The sequence below is a fragment of the Vitis riparia genome, chromosome 14, assembly GCF_004353265.1.
Source record: "Vitis riparia cultivar Riparia Gloire de Montpellier isolate 1030 chromosome 14, EGFV_Vit.rip_1.0, whole genome shotgun sequence".
In the NCBI taxonomy this organism is placed as follows: Eukaryota; Viridiplantae; Streptophyta; class Magnoliopsida; order Vitales; family Vitaceae; genus Vitis; species Vitis riparia.
The window spans coordinates 503,481-527,341 of NC_048444.1; the positions used below are offsets into that span (position 1 = coordinate 503,481).

The following is a 23,861-nucleotide window of genomic DNA, read 5'->3' on the forward strand; positions in this document are numbered from 1 at the left end:
ATCCAGATACAGAACAAAACTAACTAGTAGAGCAAAAGGTTAAATGTAAGGGTTGCAGCTTTATTTATTACAAGTAAATGAAAGTACACACTGCCAGTCAGTTTCCACTCATTACAAGAAACTATTCCAAAGCAAGAAACAAAAGCACCCTAAAAGGCTAATTCTGTTTTCTTGAATTTGCATCCTCTTGATCTGCCTCCTCCCCACTCTGTAATGTTGCTAAAGAGTTGGAGGCAGAGTTTTCAGCTGTCACTGCACCAGCACTTTCATCATCCTGGTTACCAAAGAAAGATGCAAATGATAATGGGTTGCAGGTGGAGCTAGCCTTTCGAAGGCCCTTATGGCTTTCATTGCAGCAAGGGTACTGCGGTATATATCTCCCGTTTCCTCCCCAAGGGATGAGGGTGTGTCAGAAGAGAGATTTGGTAAGTCATTCAGCAATTGGTTAGTCTGATTTCGTAGAGTGGGTGTAGATTCAATTACTTCTGCTTCCAATGGGAAGAGGAGCTCGAGATTGGCCTCACATTCACGCACTAACCTTGTGAGAGGTTCTGTTGTGAAAAAGGGCTGATTAAGAGCCAGTTGTGTGAAAGGTAGACTCAACAATCCGCCTGTTCTTTTGTCATACTTTTTTAGAATTTTAACCAAACCTATTGAAGCAAGAACGTGGAAATGGATCAGGAACTGCTGATATCTAGAGTTCATCAACTGATATCATGTACTAAAAGAATTAATGAAGCAGCAGTTTACCTGTGGAACTTGGGGAACAATAATTTTTGAGAAGCACCATCTCCCCATGAATGGTGACAAAGCCCTTGACTGACCCAAATTAGACATAGAAGAAAAGAAAGAAGTGAAGTAACTGCTATACCTGCAAAATTTAGGGAGCTATAATTTTTGAGAAGCACCATCTCCCCATGAATAGCGACAAAATCCTTCCGGATGTCCATCATTTCTTCACTGAACTCACTCTCTGACGTCAAAACTCCACCCTTGATGCTCTTCTCCTTCACTTGTTCAATTCTTTCCTTCAGCTCCTTTAGCAATTGCAGTTAAGAATCAATAAAGAGCCACAAAGACATAATTTCACAGCATTCTCCAGAAACTGCTCAATGACTACAATCATGGAGATTATCAACTGAAAGTTGGACCATTATACAGGGAAAAAGACTTGTTTAAGATAAATTTGCACTCAATTTAAGACCAAAAGCATCAAGTGGATTACAAAGAAAAATTAGTGATAGTTCTATTCTTTGGATATCCTGCCTTGAGAACATCATTGAAGGTAACAGTCAAAACATAAATTCAACTTAGAGTATGGAAGAGTTGGCCTGTTTTTTGTTGCAGTGTTGGAGAGGCAGGTGTAGGTTTGTTCCAGATGATCTACACCCTGGAGTCTCTGAAGGGTTTGGTTCAAATTTCCAGGAAAACTTGGAAATCTAATAGGATCAAGGATTAAATTCAGGGTTCCAGGACAAATCATTGGTTCTAAGGGACCTGTCCAATGCAACTCCTACCAAATAATGATCAAGAATAAGACTTCTCTAAAAGTATGTATGTTGGGAAGTTTTCAATTGTAGCAGTGATTGAAGTAAACATTTAAATAAGAACTCAGGGAAATCATGGAGAGTTGCAGGAGCAGCACACCATCATACGCTTGTATCTGCTTCAAAAAAAATATTTTTTTCCAACTAGGATTTACAGGCAGCAAGCTCAAGTAATTATGTAAAAATATAACTCCAGAGTAGGTCAAAGTTCTACAGAAAAAGCCTCTGAATAACCAAATTTTGGTTGCTAATTCCCAAGACGAGATTAGCACCACAACGATGGCGAAATCGGGCGGCAGCTCAAAATTTAGAGTTAAATAAATGGGATTGAATCAATTATGTTGATTTGTGAGTGCATTCAATTGTGAAAACCTCGTGAAAAATCCATATGAAACAAATTTCTTTCAGCTTTTTCCTAATTAAACTACATTTGGCTACATGGGCATGCAGTTTCTTTTTCCCTTCAACTTCAAACGATGAGAAAATAGAGTCAAACCCACAAAAAGGAAAGAAAGAAAAAAAGTAAAAACCTGCAAACGAATAACGAACTCTTCCTCCTTGTCAACGTAGAAATCGTTGAACTTCTCGAGCTCTTCGTTGAGAATTCGAACGAACCATTCTTGGAGGTCCATCAAGGGCCTGTTCTCATGGAGACCATGGACGTCATCGACATCGGCGGAGCCTTCAAGGAGGCGAAAGTCGTGGGGTGGAGGAAGCGAATCGGCGGTGGTGGGGATGGTTTTGAGAAGCTTTTTCAAGGGCTTGTAGCAGAGAAACTTGTCCCTCCACTCCGGCAGGGTCTCCTCCAGGTGGGTCCGGAACTCCTTGCCGAATTTCATCGCGGTGTGGCCGCCAGCAAAGCAACTGTGGCGTGGGGTAAAGAAGAAGCGTAGGGAGCAGGCTAGAGCAAAAATGGTTAGAGAGGGGAGTTGGGGAGGAGGAATTTCGGAATCTTTGAGATTGGATGAAATACCTGTTTGGATTGGCATCTTTCCAACGGATGATGTTACCAACTATTTCGTCATTTTTCCATCCATTCTATGTCCCAAAATTCTACCACTTCATCATTAAAGTTTTCACTAATGCTTTCACTTCAAAGGAGAATTACTTGATATTGACATATAAATAAATAAATAAATAAATAAATACTTCGAGAATGTTTTTAATAATCATATCTCCCATTTTTTATATTTTAGAAAATAATTTTCAAAGTTTTATCAAATATGTTTGGCCATGTTTTTCAAAATTTATTTTTAAAAACTGTTTTTAAGTTAAAAATAAAAATAAATTTTGTAGTGTTTTATAAACATAAGGGTGTTTGATAAATTGTTTTTAAAAATAAAAAAAAATAAAAAACTTATTTGAATAAGTTATTTTTAAAAATAATTTTTTTGTTTGGGTGTTATAAAAACATTGCAAATTTAATTTATATATATAAATTAAAGTTTAAAAATAAAACTAGTTTTGCAATTACAAATAAATTAAAAAATAAATAGTTTTTGGTAAATCATGAATAATAGTATTATAATAAAAATCATAAATTATATTTTTTAAGAAAAAATATATTATTTTAGTTTATGTTAAAAAGTAACTATATTAGCATCTTTATAATTTTTTTCTGGTTAAAAATAAATTATAATAATAATTTAAAATAATACTTATTAATAATATTTTATTTGAAAGGAATAATGAATAAAGTTTAACTTATTAATATGTAAATAACGAATAAAGATTTGATTTGGGGCACCTCAAAATGAGTCCAGAGCTTGATCGATGGGGTGAAGGAATGAATATATATACCTTGGAATGAATGAGATGAGAAGTTGTGCTGATTCTGTTGAAGAGGTGAGTACTGAGTAGAAGTATTAACAATTGGGGGAGTAACTGGATCTGGAATTGTCCTCTGCAGATATCTTTCACCTGCACAACCAAGGAGAAGGTGACTACTCACTAATACATGCGAATTGGTCACTGAAGAAGTAGTTGATTTTCATTTTTCATATCAAGTACAAATACCAGCATGAACTCCCAGGGTTCCTTGGGCCTTGAAGCCCTCATCCTGCACACTACCATTCCCACTACTCTCACAACCATCTTCAGCCACATTCCTGCAAATTTGCCTGCCAACTCTACCTGATGAGTCGACCCGCCTACACGTATTGCTTTTACTGCTAAATTGGGAGGAGCGAACCTGAAGTTGAGACTAAACATGATTGAAACACCAAGGAAATGAGACACAGCCGGAGCCCCACAGACAAGGAATGCAAGAACCAAGGCGTAGACCCCAAAATTGGCAGTAGGGTGTTCTTATCCAAAAGTTTTAGGTCCTTTTTTTAGTCATACATATTAGGAACTCTTAAGTCTTCTTACCCTTAAGTCCTTAACCCCATATATTTTTATCTATATTTTTTAAAACAGAAAATCAGACCTTTCAAGAAAAAGAGAGAATTTTTTAAAAGGTCTCTCAGCCACCACTCCGCCCATCGCTGACACTGCAGGGCCGCGGACTTCCGCTCGGCATTCACGGCCTCTCCACTCCATTGATTAATTAATTGGATGTCATACTTTCCTCCATTTACATTTTACAGGTCAGAAATCATATTTATTTGAGTTTAAAAAGGTGTTACAATTTATCTTCGTACGCTTTGGATGGATAACCTAACCTGAGTCAATAGAATTTCTTTTTAAAATAAGAAATTGCAAGTATTATTTCTTTTATATTCTGTTTTCCCTTTTATAAATAAATAAAATAATCCACAATTCTAACTTTCCAAAAATCTATTTTTTACAATAAAACTAATCTTGCCGTCGAATGCTCGAATGAAAATGTACATCGAGAGAGTAGAGTCAAGGTTGGAAGACGACGAAAGAATTGTTTGTTTCGACATTCTGTTCTTGAAATGACTTATTTCCATGGCTTCTTCTAAGTAGGCGTAAGTGACAGAAGCCGTCCCTCTTTGTCTGCTTCTAGATCACAGCTGGTACGCTTCATAAATATGGTACATTGAAACATTATTAAGGTGACAATGACAAAATCTTAGAAATGGTAGATTATAACATTATAAGGTGACAACGACCATTCAAATCAAAGCCCGTAAAACATTTTAGACATATTTTTAGATTTATTTTTATTTCATGCAGTGCTTTTGTGATTTCATAGATAATCCTGGCCATGAATTCAGATTGAAGAAGGTTTTGGAATGATCAGACATACTACTACCGACCAAACCTTCATTTTCCCTCTTTATTTCTTTCATTCAGGCTTTTCCATCGTTCAAGTTCAAGAATAGGAAGCTTCAATACCACAACAAAGAAAAACATCGTCCTGAAGGAGCATTGAGTTATTAATGGGATCAATTCGTTTCATGATTATCCAACCACTAAAGAAAGAAGACAACATTCAGCTATTAAAACACTAAAAATAAGGAAAACAGAAGGTGTCAGAACTTGTAGGTGCCGCGCCCTATATGCTCTCCAGAGCCTGGAGTATGTCAGCCTTCAAGTCTTCAAAGTCTTCAACTCCAAAGCTGAACCGAACCAAGTTGTCCTGGATACCATACTTAGCTCTCTCCAACTGGTTAAGATCCCTGTTTTGGAAAGCACGAACAATTCAATTAAAAGAATCAGAACCAAGTAACAAGGACAAGGTGAAACCCAATGTGCAAGTCTTGTGATTATTCAGTGAGACCAATGCCAAACAGGGGAATTCATTTATGCTACTACATGAGAGGAATGAAGGGAAATACCAGTAAGACATAATCGCAGGCTGATCAACAATGCTCTCACAGCCTCCGAAGGATGGGGCAATATAAGGGATTTTCAATGCATCAACAAACTTGATGGTGGTAGTTAAGTCTCCATCAACCTGCAAATTTAAATAGCAATAAGCACTTAAAATCCAACTTCCAGATGAACAACCTCACACCAGCACATGAAAATGGTTACAAATGCTTACCTCAAAACTGACTACTCCACCAAAACCAGTCATCTGTCGCTTGGCAATATGATGTTCAGGGTGACTTGGCAAGCCTGGATAATAGACGCATTTCACCTACCAATGATCTATCAATCAGGGTCTCACAGATTAAGATGGTAAATGATTATATTTTGAAGAATGCAATTTTTCATACGGATTCTTTGCAACCTTACTGCTTTATATTGAAGTTAACAGCTTTTGATGGACTAGATGCACAATGAGAATTGGAAAATAGCAGCATGTGGTACAAGAGAAATTAATTAAAGAGATAAACAGGCAGACAAGCAAATTATGCACAAACTTCAGGTACCTCAGGAACATAGAAAAATGAGTTAATAATTTCACTAGAGTGGTGATCTGATGCAGTTTAATGGGTCCTGATGAAAATGGCAGAGGTAAAACTAGGTAAGTTGGCATCAATGACAGTGGATCAAGTTATTCAAACAGTATTTACTAGTGAGGATCAAGTCATGACAAAGGCAGTCACATAGGGTGGTGTGGTGTGTGGTGGGCTGCACCATCATGGTGTGGTGTAAGGGTGGGAATTCCCAGTTCTAAGGTGGCAGTGGCAATGGGCTTGAGGCATGGTTATCCTGCAGTGGTGGTTTCCTACTCACTGCATTGAGGTGGCAGCAGAGTGAGTAGTGATTGCAATGCAGATCCAGTTAAACACTAAATTTACAGACTGAAAATGCTTTAGGCGGTAGCAACTCTAATGGTAGTCTGTAGTGACTTGGTTGGTTGTGGTGTGGTGATATTAAATTAGGAGTCATTAAAACTATTATTGAAAAATATAATATGGATGGTCTCTATTTAATGTTCTAAAATAAGGTTTTATTAGCTTTTATCAAATTATATATGCATAAATTGTTTAGCATGAAGCAAATCCAATAAAGATGGCCTTCTTTTAAAATTAAAATAAAGATAAAGTCTGATTCAAAGCCTTCTCATTCTATAATAGTGAACTGTCTTTCCCCATGCATATACATAGGCATGACTCCTTATGTATTTGCTGTCTGCACATAACCAATGAAGCTCCATAATGACAGATACAAAAACTTGTAGGGCATTGATTGTGCTAGCTGCAAATTATTTTTAAAGATAGAGCTTCATCTCATCACCATTGTGATGCTTCTAATACTTAATTCCAGCATAATTCTGCAGGCAAAAACTTCCTACATGTTTACATGCCAGATTCAGTAATACTAGCAACACCACAGTAGGTTCTTTATCAACAGAAATTAGAAAAACAAGAGGTGGAGTATGAAATTTCTAGAATTGAAACACACCTTAGGATGGGCCTCTAAAATCTCGGCCATCCTCAATGCTGTTGAATTTTGTTGCTGTACACGAAGATGCAGTGTCTTCATGCCTCGGATGATCAGATATGCGGCATTCTGATAAAAAGAAATTTAAAAAACAAGTTATTATGATTCAGGCTCAAGTTGCATAAGACTTGCAGTGGAATAAATAACATTTACAGTTCTTCAACTTCAAGAATTCCTTGTAGGAAAATCTTAAAGAAACTCATAAGCACCCATATGCACATCATGTTTTACACACCACCACAAACATCTAGTTTAGAAGTCTAAAAATATATCTGATTAATAATGCCTGCATTGTTAACAAGTTCCAAATTTACATCACATCTCTGCCAGTAGTCAGTGTGTAAGAAAGGTTGAAAACAGCATAGGTTGTCCTGACAACACTAAAAGATTACTCACCGGGTTGAGAACACCACCCAGAACATGATGCAAATTCCGAATAGTTGAAACCAACTTTTCAGAACCACTAATGCAACCTGCAATTACCTGGCACAGAAATCTGCTTGTTTAATGCTAAGATTATGGTACTCTACGGACTGATTAAAACTACTCTTTTAACCAACTACATTCACCAATGCAATTTGACCTACATCATTGTGTCCTGCAATATATTTTGTTGCAGAATGCAGCACGAGATCAGCCCCAAGAGAAAGGGTCTTCTGGTTGAGAGGTGTTGCAAATGTACTGTCTATGCAGACTAGTGCTCCCTTCCTGTGGCAAAGCTCTGAAACCAACTCAATGTCAACACATCTGAGAAATGGATTGGTCGGAGACTCGGTGAAGAAAAGTGTAACCTGCATGTGACAATGTCAGTCATCTCAGTATGAACTTCCATTTGAAAAATGATTACTGAAAAGAAAACTTCGAAAAACTAACAACCATCTTGAATACTGACATTGTTCTTATCCAGTGCAGATTTCAGAGCTTCCATATCAGCAGGGTCGATGACAGTGACCTGCATTTCAGTTATTATGAACATAAGCGCTCATGGAAGTTTACAAAATTAAAAAGTACATTGTCATAGAAAAATCCCCACAGGGAGGTTTCTAACATGGAAAATACTTGATGAGATGATGGAACTGTTCATATATTGAACAATATACTGATTTATTGAAATCATTATAACAAACACAACTTTGTATCCCTTCCATCCCCCCATCCAGACAACATAACACGTAAATCAAGAAAATGGGGATGAAAACAATACCTCAACCCCCAATTTAGGCAGAAAAGTTTCAATAAAAATTCTTGTCCTCCGATAACAATCTGTGGTTGTCACCATATGCCCACCAGGTGGAACCAATGCCAGCAACATAACTGTACTAGCACACATTCCAGATGCCATTATCACGGTTGATTCAGCCCCCTCGAGCGCACTGTTCCAGAGAGAGAGAAGGACCTCATTAAAAATTGGATCAAATGGGTTCTACCAACAAAAAAGTATTAGAATGGAGTGTAAACCTTATCTTCTCCTCCAGAACCACCGTTGTTGGATTTCCATAACGCCCATATTCAAAACTTGCCCGGCGTTTCTCCTATCAAAAGTTCAGAGACACATTCTTTTCATTTCTAAATGAATAATGAGATGTAGCAATGGATTTCCTTTCAGTAGAATGCATACCTTGAAATCAATGAGCTCAGCAGTTTTCTTGAAGAAGTAAGCAGAAGTATTGACCACTGGGGTAGTAATTCCATCAGTAACTATGCCGCGACCTAATCTTTCACCTGCTCAAACCATAGGCAACATCACTGAGTGGCTAACCCCCAAAATAAATAATAAACAAGATGCATGTAAAAAGAAGGGCTTAACAAATATGCCAAATTCATTTCATTAGAAAAAAAATGCGCTTTAAGACGGATAAAAAGGAGAAAAGGAACTTTTTGTTTTGGATGATATATTTTATAAATAATACAGATTGACCAAGGATTCACACAACAGGTCAGCCAGTTTTTTTGTTCTGACCATGGTTCAGACCAGCGAGCTGAGCTCTGCAAAAGTCCATTAGTTGTGGCGGCGTCAACCAGAAATGGACGCATGAAATACAGATGAAAGTCCACAAAACCAAGAAAATACAAGAGTTCCAACCCAGCTAAAGAATCAATTAATCGGCTGACTTTCCTAATTATATTCACCAGAGAGTACAACCCTTCCTAGAAAATCCCATTGAGGCAAGCCATACCATCTCAGATGTCCATGAAAATGGTTAAATCCATCAAATTGGACGCTACAAACAACAAAACGAAACCAAATCTATCTACCAAACAAAACCAAGACGCACAGATTAAACATAAAATGAAAAAGACAAATCCTTGACACAAAAGAAACACAAAAGCTGCGAATCAAAATAGAAGGATGGAAAAAGAGAGACATATATACCAGCATGAATAGTGAGGGTCCCATCAAAACCCAAAAATGAGGCCTTCTCATCGGCCAAATCCTCATACTGTACATCACTACCACTACTCTCCACCACCGAAACCTCCACCGACGCCTCCACCGACGCAGCGGCTGCGGCGGAGGCGGAGGCGGCGGCGGCGGCCGAGTCAGCTGACCAAGAAGCCGCAACGACCTGCGCGACACCGATGTTGCTGCAGTTCCTCCGAGCCTTGGTGCTGAGCTGGCGCACAAAGTTCGGAGGGAATCGGAAGATCAAAGAAGACAGAGCTGAGGCACCGAAAATTCGGTGACTCGGCACCGAGCTTGCCTTGCCGGAGAATCGGCCGCCAGAGGCAAAAGCTTCCGGGCGATGAGGTCCGCCGGAGAAGTCTGGTTCTGAACGGCACTCGAAGGCGGCGGAAACCCTAGGGCAGCTAGAGACAGCCATGGATCAAGATCGCTGTCTTCTCTGAAATGATTCAACAATCTCCAGAAACCTCTCTCACCATTCAAATAAGCGCCTCTCTTTGTCGTTTTACTCTAATTATAATTTCCTCCCTTAGGTTTTCCCAATTGAAAACTTCCCCTTTTATAATTAAAGTTTGTCATGAAAACCCTCCTTTTTTTTTTTTTTTTTCCCAAAAGCATTATTTTTAATTAAAGATTTTTTCTTATTAATAATAAACTTGTTTGGTAAACTTTGTTTTTTTTTTAAAAAAACAAATAAAAAAAGCGTTTGTTAATTTCATAAAAAAATAATAATAAAAATACTAGTTATGACAACTTGGTAGGTAGTAAGTAGCTATCCGATATCAAAATATATTAATAATTTTTTATCTTATGTAAGCACTAAGTCCGAGGTAAGAAAAAATATGCAAATGAAAAAAGTAGTCATGTCACGAAAACCTTTATATAAAAAAAATAAATATAATGACAAATAACCATTTGTTTATTGTGTCAATAAATTATTTTTTTATGTTTAGGATTTATTTGATAATATGTTATATAAGAACATTTGTCGTTGATTAGTAGCCAGCTCAAACTACTATCTTATATTATTCTTCTTTTTTTATTAAGGAAAAAATGCATGACTTCGTTAGTATTAAAAAATCTACTAACTTTATATAAAAAAAATATCCACTTGTCGGAAGAGGGTACTAATATTTTATCGATAATCACTCTCTTCCTTCATAATTATTGTATCTAATTTTGAAATATAGCATAAAATTCGATAACGATATTTTCTGAATTTTTATATTTTTTTTAAAGGAAATGAGGATATGGTAATTTCAAAAATCACCTGATAAAATTTGTAATTCTTAAAAAAATGAGGGGGTGAGAAATGTAAATTGAACATTTTTTAACCACAATTAAATATTTTAAACTAACTAGGGTTAGTTTCTTGGCGTTCCGCGACCCTTTTGCCATGGGCGACAGGGAAAGGTCGACGCTCTTTGCTAGGCCGACAGTGACGCTATGGAACTCACAAACCAATAAAATACCGTCCGCTTTAGGGAAAAGGACGAAGTTTAATAGTTGTTTTGAAATTCATCCAATAAAATCACGAGGGGGCGATAGGTACCAGATAAAGCAGGTGATCCAATCATGAACTGAGGAAAAACGACGCCGTAATAGGAAATACTGTGTACTACGGTGGGTTCAATGAATTTTATGATTCCTTTCTTGTTCTGGCATATTACAATGATTAAGTTTCTGTACTTTTTCCTTATTTATTTATTAAATAAATTTAATTTAAATGAGAAACAGAACCTCTTGTCATTTGATTCAAGCTGTATTTGAGAATTGCTTGAAGATTCATACAGACCATATAGGGATCATGAAAATTAGCACGAAAAATCATATGAAAAAATCAACATCTGTGAAAGAAGAAAGTCCAAGACATGATATAATAACTCCGATGCAGAATGGGAAATTCATGATAAACATTCAAATCATGAAATCATGTATAAATTGATCATAAGTCCTCTCTGATCATATGAACATGATCAAACCAAAGAAATGGCGAAGCTAGCTCCCAGGGTGTAGATCGTGTCCTGTAACAATGATCGAAAGGTCCCTAGTTCAAATTTCCAGATATTTAAACAATTTCCAGATATTTAAACAACGTAGGGTAAAGGGATGGACCCATGTGGCTGAAAATAAATATAAAAAAGGTAATAACAAACAAATCAAAGTTGGGTGTAGTACGAATGGAACAATAGAGAAAGAGACAAAATGTTATGAGCTGTGGAGGTGTTTGTCAAAGACTCCAAGGCATTTTTTCCTTTCTGTGGCTCAAGTGACTAGCTTCAAGCAATTGGGGTGGGGGTAGTGGAATCAATTGACAGAGCATTTTCAAGTTGGTAGATTCGTTTGATACCTTTCTCAAAGTGGGAAATACTAACAACCTACGCTAATGACATGTTAGTAGGACATGTTAGTAGGTTCTGACCTGTGTAACCTTCATAGGGATGAGAAGGATGCCCCAAAAAAAGATGAAAAAAACCAATAGGATCAGGTCTTCACTGGAATCCACCCGGAACGAGGCAGGGTTGAGGACCAGGACCTATATTCCCCACCCAGAATCCAGCCAGATCATATTATTAAATGTGAATTTCAAGAGGGGAACGGGGAACTTGTCCCCCTGGAACTCGTCTAGCCTAAAATGCAGAATGGCAGCAGGGATGGGGAAAAATTTACAAGCAGGGATGAGACAAGGAGTCCTCCTTGACCACGCCTCACCCCATTTACATCGTTAAACCTGTAAGACAAATATGATACAAAAGCTTTCTTTGCTACCTTGAAGGGCATGGGGTTGAAGAATGGGGAGAATTGAAATTCTAATAAAGAAAGCTTGTTGAGTTGGTTCAGGTTTCATGGTTGGATTCCTGTGGGAATTCCGCAAGCCCCTAGAATCAAGAATCAAAAGTGAGAAAACAAAAAAAAATAAAGACTGACTTCTATCAGTGAATGTGTTTTTCCTTTTCAGGAATGACCTATAATAGCTTCAACTCTGTGGGAAAATAATTGAGACCAATCAGCTAATTTATGAAAACATCAACAGACAATATGTGCTTCAAAAATTTGCAATTGAGAGTTCTGCAATATGTTTAAAGAGGAATATAAACTGATGGAACTTCATGATTCAGTTGCTTGGACCATAATGTCTAGCTTCATTTGCAGCAAACATGGACAAAAGCTGACTAATTCCTTCCCCTGATCCCCTCTATCTCCACTGCAACAGTAAAGTGTGGTAGCTTGACTCGGCCACAGCTCCTGGACAAGAATGAATAATGAAAATAAAAATCAAATTGTGCAGTACACGCATCCTCTCTGATAAGGAGAAGGTGAATATCAAGCCAAGGGGGGGTCATGCAAGAAGAGAAGGCTCAAAAAGAAAATAGAAACAAGAGCAAGCAAATTCAAATGTGTATTCTTGTGACTGAAGAGAAAAAATAAGTCTGAGACACTGAAATAAGATGAAATAAGCCAAAGGGTCGGTATAATAAGCTAAGTTGTTATTAACTATAGTTTGTATGTCTGTTCATCCTACTGGGCAAAGAGCAAAGGAACAATACCTAAAATACATATGGANGAGACTAATAATAAAGGGAAACGTCAGTTCACTATCGTACCATTAATAAGTTGGATAAATTTTGTCAGGCTATACCATATTCAGCTGTATAAGGTAAAAATAAATAAAAAAAAAACATTTGAGGAAAGCACTAACAGTTTGGGTGCAAATATGTGAGTGTAGTACTATGCTAATGCAAACAGATCATATGAATTACAAGATTATAAATGTAATGCTTACAAAGTGTGAAACGAGTATATCTAATTGAAGACAAATGGAAAGACATTTTTTAGTAGCTGGAACCACAAATGCTTGATAATGTAGAGACACTGATGGAATTAAATAACAACTTTAAAGAATCCACATTCAAATTGCAATTTTAATTACGTAGATTAAGCAAAGCAACTATAAATCATGAAAATAACAAGATAGTGCATCGTGCCTATAACCAGGCCAATACATAGGAACGCAACACAACAATACCGTACAATATACCCTACAATAGAATGTATGGGCTGATACAAAGTTTGAGAATCGTACAACCACAAACAAGCCACATGTCACGGCAACGGATTATTACATTTAAAGCGGTTGTGACCTATGCCATTGCATCGAGAGCAATGAATTGCTCTCTTATGAGTAAACTGTGACTCAATGCGCCTTTGTCGGGGTCTTCCTGGAGGACGTTTGACATGAGGGGGTTGGAGAGTAGAAAAGAAGTTGCCGGCGCAATCTTGCAAACTCCCATCCTCACAAACTTTCGGCATATTGTGTGTTGGTAATGGTTGAAACTGACCAGAGTAAATCAAATGTTGGGCGGAGACATGAAAACATGGGTCAATATAGTCATACACGTCGTGTCTGAGTGTGCGGATGACAGCACATACATGGGAGCACGGCAAGCCGGACATTTGCCATGTCATGCAAGTACACGTACGTTGATTGATATCCACAACCAAATAAACCTCCCCGGTAAACACCTTAAACGTCCCCCCCAAATATGGCAACACACTAATCGGATCGGACCTCATGATATTTGACATTAGATTCTCTTCAGTTTTCGGTCCAACCACACTCTTCCATTTTTCTGTACCACGCATATGGGTGTCCAACATGGCTACAAGCTTATCCATGTGCATTAACAATAATGTATAAATTGTTTGGTGACGCTCATCTCTTAGCCACGCATTGAAGGACTCTGCAATGTTACTTGTCATTTTATCCCATCGTTTTTTTGGAAACTTTGACATTGCCCAATGTTCCGGATTGTTATCCACAACCCATTTACCGAGGTTGTCATTGAAGCGCACAAGTTTTTCAAATGCCTCATTGTAGTCTATCTCCAACCTAGCGTATGCAATGCTGTCTAGAAGTAACAAAGCATCTTCTTTCCCTTTCTTTCCTCTAATGTTTTGCTTATTCAAGAAGCTAGAAAAGTTTTCCTTAACATGTCGATAACAATATGCATGATTTCCTATCCCGAACAACTCGGAAACACTACGCAAGATTCCTTGATGTCTATCAGATATAATAACAACTTCTTTACCATCTAAGACACCCTTTAATTTCTCCAAAAACCAATACCAATCCTCATAATTTTCTGAACTGACCACACCAAGGGCAAGAGGGAACATTCCATCATCTGCATCATATGCAATGGCCGACAAAAGAGCTCCCTTGTATGGTCCGCTTAGATGGCAAGAATCAATAGCCAATATTGGTCGACACCCCTTGATGAACCCTTGAATTGAAAATGCATGGGCAATGAACAATTGCATGAAGTGACCTTCGTCCGAAGTGTACTCCGCAATTGTGCCGGGGTTGATTTCCCTTAGCCTATGGCATAACCAAGGGACAAACGTGTAGGACTCACGTGGAGCTCCATATATGCGCTATTTTGCCTTCTCTTTAACGAGCCATGCTTGGTTATATGTCAATTGAACTCCATGATCACGTTCAAAATCCTTACAAATTTGACGGGGAAGATAGTCTGGAGTGGTTCTAAACACATCTTCAACAACAATCGCGCCTCTCTTTGAAGAAACCTTGACTTTAGATGAGCACTCATCCTGAGCTATATGATTATGATTCACTTGGTAAGTATGAACTCTCAAGATGACATTTCCCTCGACAGCGTGAGCTGTTATCTTCCAAGGACAACCCTCAACTGAACACTTTACAGACATATGCGTAGGAGAATTTTTCTTGTACTTGTATTCAAACCTTCCACCTAATGACATCTGGTAAATTGCATTGCGAAACTCCTCTGCATTTTTAAATGTATGTCCCGACCCTAATATTGCCTCACGAAAACGAATCGATTCCAAAGGGGTGTACTCACTATCTGCACAACGCGACACAAAACCTCTTGATAGCATCATAGTATTAGGAATTGCATCGCATGATGCGTTAGAGGAAGGAAACGGCACAGGTGGACCTCTGCATTTACATACATTAACATAATTAAACTACGTGATGCATAAAAGTGATATTCACAATATTTTAAATAGACATTCACGTTAACGTCCATTACCCAATTGCCAATTCTCTATTTGGTATATTTGCTTCAATGCCTTCCACACAAGGTAAGTCTACTAGGTATACATTTGCAAAGTCATCACTGTGGGAAACCACCTTATCCAAGTCATCCTCATCTTCTAAATCTTGGATGACTCTGGGGTTGAACTTGAGGGTGTAGTGCATCTTCATCGCATCAAACGAGATGTCGAATTTCTCCAAGATTTTTTTGGTGAATTCTTCAAATGGCATTCCTTTATATATGTGAATACCTTTGCTTCTTCCACCCACGTATTCCCATTGCCCATCATTTTTTTGGACAAGTTTGCCTCCCACAAAAATGTAACAATATATCATATTAGTTGCGTCCATCAACCTATACAAACATAGCAGAAATTTCATATTATAGAACAATCAATTATGCATAGTATAGAAAATGGGGTTGATATTCTCTCCCATGTGGCCTTTGCCTTTGAAGTTGACATTATTATTAGTCGCCATGTCAAGTATATAATATATCATTTATACATATACTTTTCCTTTTGTTACTTCACTTATTATTTTTTTTTCCACAAATTGGTTGACTCTTTCTCTGTTTTTGCATATTGCTATCACCCTCTGGATCCCAATGGGAACATAACAGTTACTTTTGACACTCATAAATGTACATATGCTAGCTATGTGGTTAGTGTTTTGAATCAATTGAACTGATTTGTTTCGTTATTTGCCACTTATATTCATGTTAGCTACAGATTTCATGAAATTGGAAATGATAATCTATCGACACATACTAAGTACACAACAATATCTCATACTATAGGCTCACCATAACTTGGGTTTTATCGAAGATAGTTAACATACGAACTATCGTATTTAACTACACTGCCACACGATGAAGTCACTATACTGCTGAAAGATTTGATTTCAACCAACGGAGGAAAAATATGTCTGCACTAATGCAAGGGGAAAAAAATAGAAAAAAATATAACCAGTAAATATAACCAATACGGAGGGCACTGCCGGTGGGGATGGATCAGGCCACAATATATGGCAAACTGAAATGGCGAGATAAATTAGGGCAATGTATTTGGGCTGAAATCAAATGGTCCGGATAGCCGAAATGAAGCATAAAAAAGATGAAATTGATCAACCTACTAACCTCACCTATAAACTGCTTCGCCACAGTGCCGAAATGTAGTTGTGATCGTCGACGCCAATGGATCGATACAGATGAAAAACGAGACTGCCTACACCAACAATCAGAAGGCCGGGAAACACGAGCTTCAGAGATCACGAGATTGGGACTGAGGATTAGGGCATTCTTTGGGCGGAAGAGGGGGACGAAGCCGGGAATGTGAAAAGTTTAAAACAAGTCCAATTTGGGGAAAACAAAGGGAAATCCAACGTGGATTTCAGGTTTTTTTTTTTTAATCCCAGCCAAGGGCATTTTTGGAATATTATAAATGGGATATCCTTCTTATTAATATTGAGACTTTACTTGGGTGGTGGGCTTAATTTTGATAGATATATGGACCATTCGTTAATTTTTGGGCCCAGCTGGGCCCAAAACACAATTCTCCCAATTTTTTCCCATGATTGGTGGGAAGGGTGATGAATAAATACATGGCCAACAATGCTATGCAGCAGTCAATGATATTTTATCTACTTTATCCATCTAATTGATTTTGAATAAAAGAGTGGTGGATGTGGTATATATTATTACTTTGTTTCATTGTTTGTTGAACTGTTCTTGCAGAGAGAGAGGGTCTAAGATGAGGAATAATCAAGAAACTTGTTCATACTGTTGGGTTTTCCTCTCTGAGCTCTTCAAATGGAATGGGGGTCTGATTCCATCTCTGTGTTTCTGCTGAATCCTTGAATCAAAAGGACAAAAAAAAAAAAAAAATGAAGTTCGGGAAGGAGTTCGTATCACAGATGGTGCCCGAATGGCAAGAAGCATACATGAATTACAATTTTCTGAAGGGTTTGTTGAAAGATGTGTTGAGGTTCAGGCAGCAGAATATGTTGACAGCGGCCATGTCTGTCACACCTAGATCCTCATTGAAGAGAAGGGTGTCATTGTACAGGGCGTTTAGTGGGCTTACAGGTAGATACAGAGGGTCTCCTAGGAAGAACAATGAGGATGAAGCAATACTGGTGAGCGCAGTGGAGGAAGAGGGGTCAGAAGGGCACTACCAGACCATGTTTTTGATGTCATCTGAAGCAGGAGGAGAGTATGAGCTTGTGTATTTCAGGAGGCTTGATGAAGAGTTCAACAAAGTGGTGAAGTTCTATAAAGGGAAGGTGGAGGAAGTGATGAGGGAGGCAGAGGAGCTGAACAAGCAAATGGATGCTCTCATTGCTCTTCGGATCAAGGTGGAGAATCCACCGGTGGGGTTTGGAGGAGGAGGAGGAGGAGGTGGTGATGGTTCTGGCCCAGCAGAGAGGCTTAATCATCAGGACAATGGAAGAAAGCCCGGTAAGGAGGAATTGTTTGCTCAGATTTTCATTTCAGTCAGAAATCTATAGAAATCCTAATTCCCTATCTGCAGAAGAATGTTGGGACTGTGAAATGGAATAGGGAAAATCTGATATTTTTTGAATTTTTTCTGTTTTATAGAAGAATTTTGGTTTTGTATGTGAAGGAAGGGTGCATATGGATGCAATCCAAGAAGTTGAGATGAGCAGTGGGGCAAATGGGGCAAATTCAGAAGATGAAAGAGGGAGGAGGAACATGGCGAAAAGCAGCAAAGGCAGAGAGGGCAAGCCAGATATTGAGGGCTTTAAACCAGCTTCACTAGATATCTTGAATCATGTCAAGATCAACATTGAACGAGAAACTCCAATATCAACTTTGAAGGGCATTCTCACAACTTCAACGTCTGATTCGTCGTTCAGCAAGGAAGAGCTGAGGAAAGCAGAAGAGCTAATAACCAAGGCGTTTGTTGAATTCCATAAAAAACTTCAGGTTCTAAAAAGTTACTGGTAACAGGGCTTTCTCTTCTTCTTTCTACATAATCTAAAGTTTTCATTCTTAAAAGCATGTAGCTGATCATATCACTGATAAATGTACCAGCTTCTTGAACCAGTTAGCATTCTCTAAGATCATGAAGAAGTATGACAAGGTCCCCAACAATTCTGTTTCTCATAACTCACTGAACTGCAAAATTTATAGTTCAATGTCACTAATTTGATTCAGTGCAGATCACTTCAAGGAATGCATCGAAGGCCTACCTGGAGATGGTGGACAATTCGCCTATAGGAAGCTCAGATGAGGCTAGACATATTTCTTGAGAATTTACTTATGTTAGTAGGATCAATTGTCTTCTCACACTAACTCTACTTTTGGGTTCATCTTCCTCTCTGCAGGTTACTAAGCTTGTGGAGAGGGTGGAGGCTACCTTCATCAAGCACTTTGCAAATGGAAACCACAGAAAAGGAATGGATATTTTGAGGCCTAAAGCTAAGAGGGAAAGGCATAGAGTAACATATTTCTTGGGTAAGACTTGGGCTCAAAGCATTCTTCTTCTTTTTTTTTTTTTTCAATCAATAATAAATCAAAACAAATTCTCTTAACCGTTTGTTATGCAGGTTTCTTCTCTGGTTGCTCCATAGCACTTGTGGTTGCCATTGTTGTAATCATACATGCCAGAGATATCATGAAGAACCCAGGCCGTGCTCTGTATATGGACAACATATTTCCACTCTACAGGTAAGTTTTTGGTGTTCCATGGATCCTAAAATTGTTCAGGGTTGAGATGGTTGCTTCCACATTTTTGCAGCTTGTTTGGATTCATTGTGCTACATATGCTCATGTACTCTGCAAACATATACTTCTGGAGGCGGTATCGGGTCAATTACACATTTGTATTTGGTTTCAAGCAAGGAACAGCTTTGGGTTACAGAGAAGTTCTTCTTCTTAGTTCTGCTCTTTCAGTACTCACATTGGGCGGTGTCCTGTCAAACTTGGATATGGAGATGGACGAAAGAACTAAAAGCTTCAAAGCATTAACAGAATTAGTCCCTTTAGGCATAGTCATTGTAAGATCTTCTGTATTTCAATCTTTTTTTATCTAACAAAACAAGCCAACATTTTCCAAATGAGTATGAACTCTCAACATCTGGCTTGCAGGTTTTGCTTCTTATAATCTTCTGTCCTTTCAACATCATATACCGATCAAGTCGCTTCTTCTTTATCCAGTGCGCATTTCACTGTATATGTGCTCCCCTTTACAAGGTAACCACGCCAGGAACCTGTAAAAGGAGGATAAATTAGTGGAATCTAATCTTCATTTCCTTGTGTCTGTAGGTCACCCTCCCTGATTTCTTCTTGGCAGATCAGCTTACAAGCCAGGTTTGACATTGAGTCTATTATTATATGAACTTGTTCAGTTTGATCACAATACTTAGCCAAAGTTCACTGCTCCATTTCAGGTTCAGGCTTTTAGGAGTCTAGAATTCTATGTCTGCTACTATGTCTGGGGGAACTTCAAAACAAGATCACACAAGTGCCCTGAAAGTAAAGTTTTCGAAGATTTTTATCTTGTTGTAGCAGTGATTCCATATGCGTTTCGCCTCCTTCAGGTATTGGCATGCCAAATCAAACAGCAGTAGTTCTGATGTTTCTCCTGTCGGATTCTTCTTCTATCATAGCACACATGACAATGAGGTTATTAATGGGGGTTTTCTATGTACTGGAATGTAGTGTTTTCGGCGCTGGGTTGATGAGAAAGATCCAAGTCATGTGCTTAACGGGCTGAAGTACTTCTCAACGATTGCTGCAGTTGTCTTGAGGACGGCTAATGAGCTACGGGGGGGAATGATTTGGAAAATCATGGCTGCAGCCAGTTCAGGCATTGCAACCATTGCCAATACGTACTGGGACATCGTCATAGACTGGGGTCTTCTACGTTGGAACTCAAAAAACCCTTGGCTGAGGGACAAGCTCCTTGTACCCTCCAAAAGTGTCTACTTCATAGCCATGGTGAGAACCCAGGAACCTTTTAGGTAATGTTGTTTATCAGGGGGTTGCTCAAAAGCCTCAGAGGCATCTTGTCTCGTACAAATTGCAGGTGTTGAATGTCATTTTGAGACTAGCTTGGATGCAGACAGTGATGGGTATTCGAGATTTTCCTTTCATGCATAGAACAGCATTGGTTGCAGTGGTTGCCTGCTTGGAGATCATTCGTCGTGGCATCTGGAACTTCTTCAGGTATGTGAACTTAGACCTGGAAACCCGTTATGCTTCAAAATGTTGCTTTTCTCACAGATGGGAGGTTCATGTTGAGTTGATCAGGTTGGAGAATGAGCACCTGAACAATGTGGGGAAGTACAGGGCATTCAAGTCAGTCCCTCTGCCTTTCAACTATGACGACAACTCTGCCGGCAAGCATGCATAGGAAACCAAAAGCATAGAAAGGGATGCTAGAAAGCAAGATGAGATTATGTTTCATGGAAAATATCATTCATCTTTTCCTTTATTCTCTTTTTTCTTGTTTGTTTGGTGAGAATGGAATGGAACAGTAAATATTAAGGTAGCCTATTGTACGTAGAGCAAAAGGTTAGAGATGTAAGGGTTGCAGCTTTATTTATTACAAGTAAATGAAAGTACACACTGCCAGTCAGTTTCCACTCATTACAAGAAACTATTCCAAAGCAAGAAACAAAAGCACCCTAAAAGGCTAATTCTGTTTTCTTGAATTTGCATCCTCTTGATCTGCCTCCTCCCCACTCTGTAATGTTGCTAAAGAGTTGGAGGCAGAGTTTTCAGCTGTCACTGCACCAGCACTTTCATCATCCTGGTTACCAAAGAAAGATGCAAATGATAATGGGTTGCAGGTGGAGCTAGCCTTTCGAAGGCCCCTTATGGCTTTCATTGCAGCAAGGGTACTGCGGTATATATCCCCCGTTTCCTCCCCAAGGGATGAGGGTGTGTCAGAAGAGAGATTTGGTAAGTCATTAAGCAATTGGTTTGTCTGATTTCGTAGAGTGGGTGTAGATTCAATTACTTCTGCTTCCAATGGGAAGAGGAGCTCGAGATTGGCCTCACATTCACGCACTAACCTTGTGAGAGGTTCTGTTGTGAAAAAGGGCTGATTAAGAGCCAGTTGTGTGAAAGGCAGACTCAACAATCCGCCTGTTCTTTTGTCATACTTTTTTAGAATTTTAACCAGACCTATTGAAGCAAGAACGTGGAAATGGATCAGGAACTGCTGATATCTAGAGTTCATCAACTGATATCATGTACTAAAAGAATTAATGAAGCAGCAGTTCACCTGTGGAACTTGGGGAACAATAATTTTTGAGAAGCACCATCTCCCCATGAATGGTGACAAAGCCCTTGACTGACCCAAATTAGACATAGAAGAAAAGAAAGAAGTGAAGTAACTGCTATACCTGCAAAATTTAGGGAGCTATAATTTTTGAGAAGCACCATCTCCCCATGAATAGTGACAAAATCCTTCCGGATCTCCATCATTTCTTCACTGAACTCACTCTCTGACGTCAAAACTCCACCCTTGATGCTCTTCTCCTTCACTTGTTCAATTCTTTCCTTCAGCTCCTTTAGCAATTGCAGTTAAGAATCAATAAAGAGCCACAAAGACATAATTTCACAGCATTCTCCAGAAACTGCTCAATGACTACAATCATGGAGATTATCAACTGAAAGTTGGACCATTATACAGGGAAAAAGACTTGTTTAAGATAAATTTGCACTCAATTTAAGACCAAAAGCATCAAGTGGATTACAAAGAAAAATTAGTGATAGTTCTATTCTTTGGATATCCTGCCTTGAGAACATCATTGAAGGTAACAGTCAAAACATAAATTCAACTTAGAGTATGGAAGAGTTGGCCTGTTTTTTGTTGCAGTGTTGGAGAGGCAGGTGTAGGTTTGTTCCAGATGATCTACACCCTGGAGTCTCTGAAGGGTTTGGTTCAAATTTCCAGGAAAACTTGGAAATCTAATAGGATCAAGGATTAAATTCAGGGTTCCAGGACAAATCATTGGTTCTAAGGGACCTGTCCAATGCAACTCCTACCAAATAATGATCAAGAATAAGACTTCTCTAAAAGTATGTATGTTGGGAAGTTTTCAATTGTAGCAGTGATTGAAGTAGACATTTAAATAAGAACTCAGGGAAATCATGGAGAGTTGCAGGAGCAGCACACCATCATAAGCTGGTATCTGCTTCAAAAAAAATATTTTTTTCCAACTAGGATTTACAGGCAGCAAGCTCAAGTAATTATGTAAAAATATAACTCCAGAGTAGGTCAAAGTTCTACAGAAAAAGCCTCTGAATAACCAAATTTTGGTTGCTAATTCCCAAGACGAGATTAGCACCACAACGATGGCGAAATCGGGCGGCAGCTCAAAATTTAGAGTTAAATAAATGGGATTGAATCAATTATGTTGATTTGTGAGTGCATTCAATTGTGAAAACCTCGTGAAAAATCCATATGAAACAAATTTCTTTCAGCTTTTTCCTAATTAAACTACATTTGGCTACATGGGCATGCAGTTTCTTTTTCCCTTCAACTTCAAACGATGAGAAAATAGAGTCAAACCCACAAAAAGGAAAGAAAGAAAAAAAGTAAAAACCTGCAAACGAATAACGAACTCTTCCTCCTTGTCAACGTAGAAATCGTTGAACTTCTCGAGCTCTTCGTTGAGAATTCGAACGAACCATTCTTGGAGGTCCATCAAGGGCCTGTTCTCATGGAGACCATGGACGTCATCGACATCGGCGGAGCCTTCAAGGAGGCGAAAGTCGTGGGGTGGAGGAAGCGAATCGGCGGTGGTGGGGATGGTTTTGAGAAGCTTTTTCAAGGGCTTGTAGCAGAGAAACTTGTCCCTCCACTCCGGCAGGGTCTCCTCCAGGTGGGTCCGGAACTCCTTGCCGAATTTCATCGCGGTGTGGCCGCCAGCAAAGCAACTGTGGCGTGGGGTAAAGAAGAGGCGTAGGGAGAAGGCTAGAGCAAAAATGGTTAGAGGGAGGGGAGTTGGGGAGGAGGAATTTCGGAATCTTTGAGATTGGATAAAATACCTGTTTGGATTGGCATCTTTCCAACGGATGATGTTACCAACTATTTCGTCATTTTTCCATCCATTCTATGTCCCAAAATTCTACCACTTCATCATTAAAGTTTTCACTAATGCTTTCACTTCAAAGGAGAATTACTTGATATTGACGTATAAATAAATACTTCGAGAATGTTTTTAATAATCATATCTCCCATTTTTTATATTTTAGAAAATAATTTTCAAAGTTTTGTCAAATATGTTTGGCCATTTTGAAATTATAAAAATAAGGGTGTTTGATAAATTGTTTTTAAAAATAAAAAACTTATTTAAATAAGTTATTTTTAAAAATAATTTTTTTGTTTTGGTTTTATAAAAACATTGCAAATTCAATTTATATAATACAAATTAAAATTTGAAAATAAAAATAGTTTTGTAGTTACAAATAAATTAAAAAATAAATAGTTTTTGGTAAATTATGAATAATAGTATTATAATAAAATCATAAAATATATTTTTTAAG

At 38.3% G+C, this 23,861-nt stretch overlaps 5 protein-coding genes across 6 annotated transcripts; 1 reads left to right on the top strand and 4 right to left on the bottom strand.

Moving 5' to 3' along the window:
- Window positions 1-37: 37 nt before the first annotated feature.
- On the bottom strand, window positions 38-2,572 carry LOC117931397 (SPX domain-containing protein 4-like). The gene is given in 4 exon segments (XM_034852377.1): window positions 38-339; window positions 342-650; window positions 872-1,037; window positions 2,078-2,572. Coding segments are annotated over 4 exon segments (1,116 nt in total). The 5' UTR covers window positions 2,537-2,572; the 3' UTR covers window positions 38-157.
- Window positions 2,573-4,724: 2,152 nt separating this feature from the next.
- LOC117931395 (cystathionine gamma-synthase 1, chloroplastic-like) lies at window positions 4,725-9,710 on the bottom strand. Its single transcript, XM_034852375.1, has 11 exons — window positions 9,226-9,710; window positions 8,470-8,573; window positions 8,310-8,383; window positions 8,056-8,224; window positions 7,744-7,803; window positions 7,439-7,642; window positions 7,248-7,334; window positions 6,813-6,920; window positions 5,503-5,598; window positions 5,294-5,412; window positions 4,725-5,134 (listed from the first exon to the last, which is right to left on the bottom strand). The coding sequence occupies exons 1-11, from the start codon at window positions 9,671-9,673 to the stop codon at window positions 5,011-5,013; spliced, it is 1,593 nt and encodes a 530-aa protein (XP_034708266.1). The 5' UTR covers window positions 9,674-9,710; the 3' UTR covers window positions 4,725-5,010.
- A 3,649-nt stretch (window positions 9,711-13,359) lies between these two features.
- On the bottom strand, window positions 13,360-15,508 carry LOC117929936. Its single transcript, XM_034850385.1, has 3 exons — window positions 15,333-15,508; window positions 15,023-15,238; window positions 13,360-14,635 (listed from the first exon to the last, which is right to left on the bottom strand). Exons 1-3 carry the CDS (start codon window positions 15,506-15,508, stop codon window positions 13,360-13,362), a joined length of 1,668 nt encoding a protein of 555 aa, XP_034706276.1.
- Window positions 15,509-17,064: 1,556 nt separating this feature from the next.
- On the top strand, window positions 17,065-20,951 carry LOC117931394 (phosphate transporter PHO1 homolog 9-like). Of its 2 annotated transcripts, none has more exons than XM_034852373.1 (13): window positions 17,065-17,795; window positions 17,962-18,301; window positions 18,393-18,441; window positions 18,521-18,592; window positions 18,686-18,815; window positions 18,908-19,028; window positions 19,099-19,357; window positions 19,449-19,553; window positions 19,626-19,670; window positions 19,751-19,900; window positions 20,022-20,300; window positions 20,389-20,528; window positions 20,613-20,951. In XM_034852373.1, exons 1-13 carry the CDS (start codon window positions 17,222-17,224, stop codon window positions 20,713-20,715), a joined length of 2,367 nt encoding a protein of 788 aa, XP_034708264.1. In that variant the 5' UTR covers window positions 17,065-17,221; the 3' UTR covers window positions 20,716-20,951. The 2 variants fall into 2 exon arrangements, with proteins under 2 accessions (XP_034708264.1, XP_034708265.1); XM_034852374.1 differs by having other exon boundaries at window positions 17,580-17,795; window positions 17,937-18,301.
- LOC117931398 (SPX domain-containing protein 4-like) lies at window positions 20,878-23,355 on the bottom strand. The gene is made up of 3 exons (XM_034852378.1): window positions 22,919-23,355; window positions 21,713-21,878; window positions 20,878-21,491 (listed from the first exon to the last, which is right to left on the bottom strand). The coding sequence occupies exons 1-3, from the start codon at window positions 23,225-23,227 to the stop codon at window positions 20,998-21,000; spliced, it is 969 nt and encodes a 322-aa protein (XP_034708269.1). The 5' UTR covers window positions 23,228-23,355; the 3' UTR covers window positions 20,878-20,997.
- Between the last annotated feature and the right edge of the window lie 506 nt (window positions 23,356-23,861).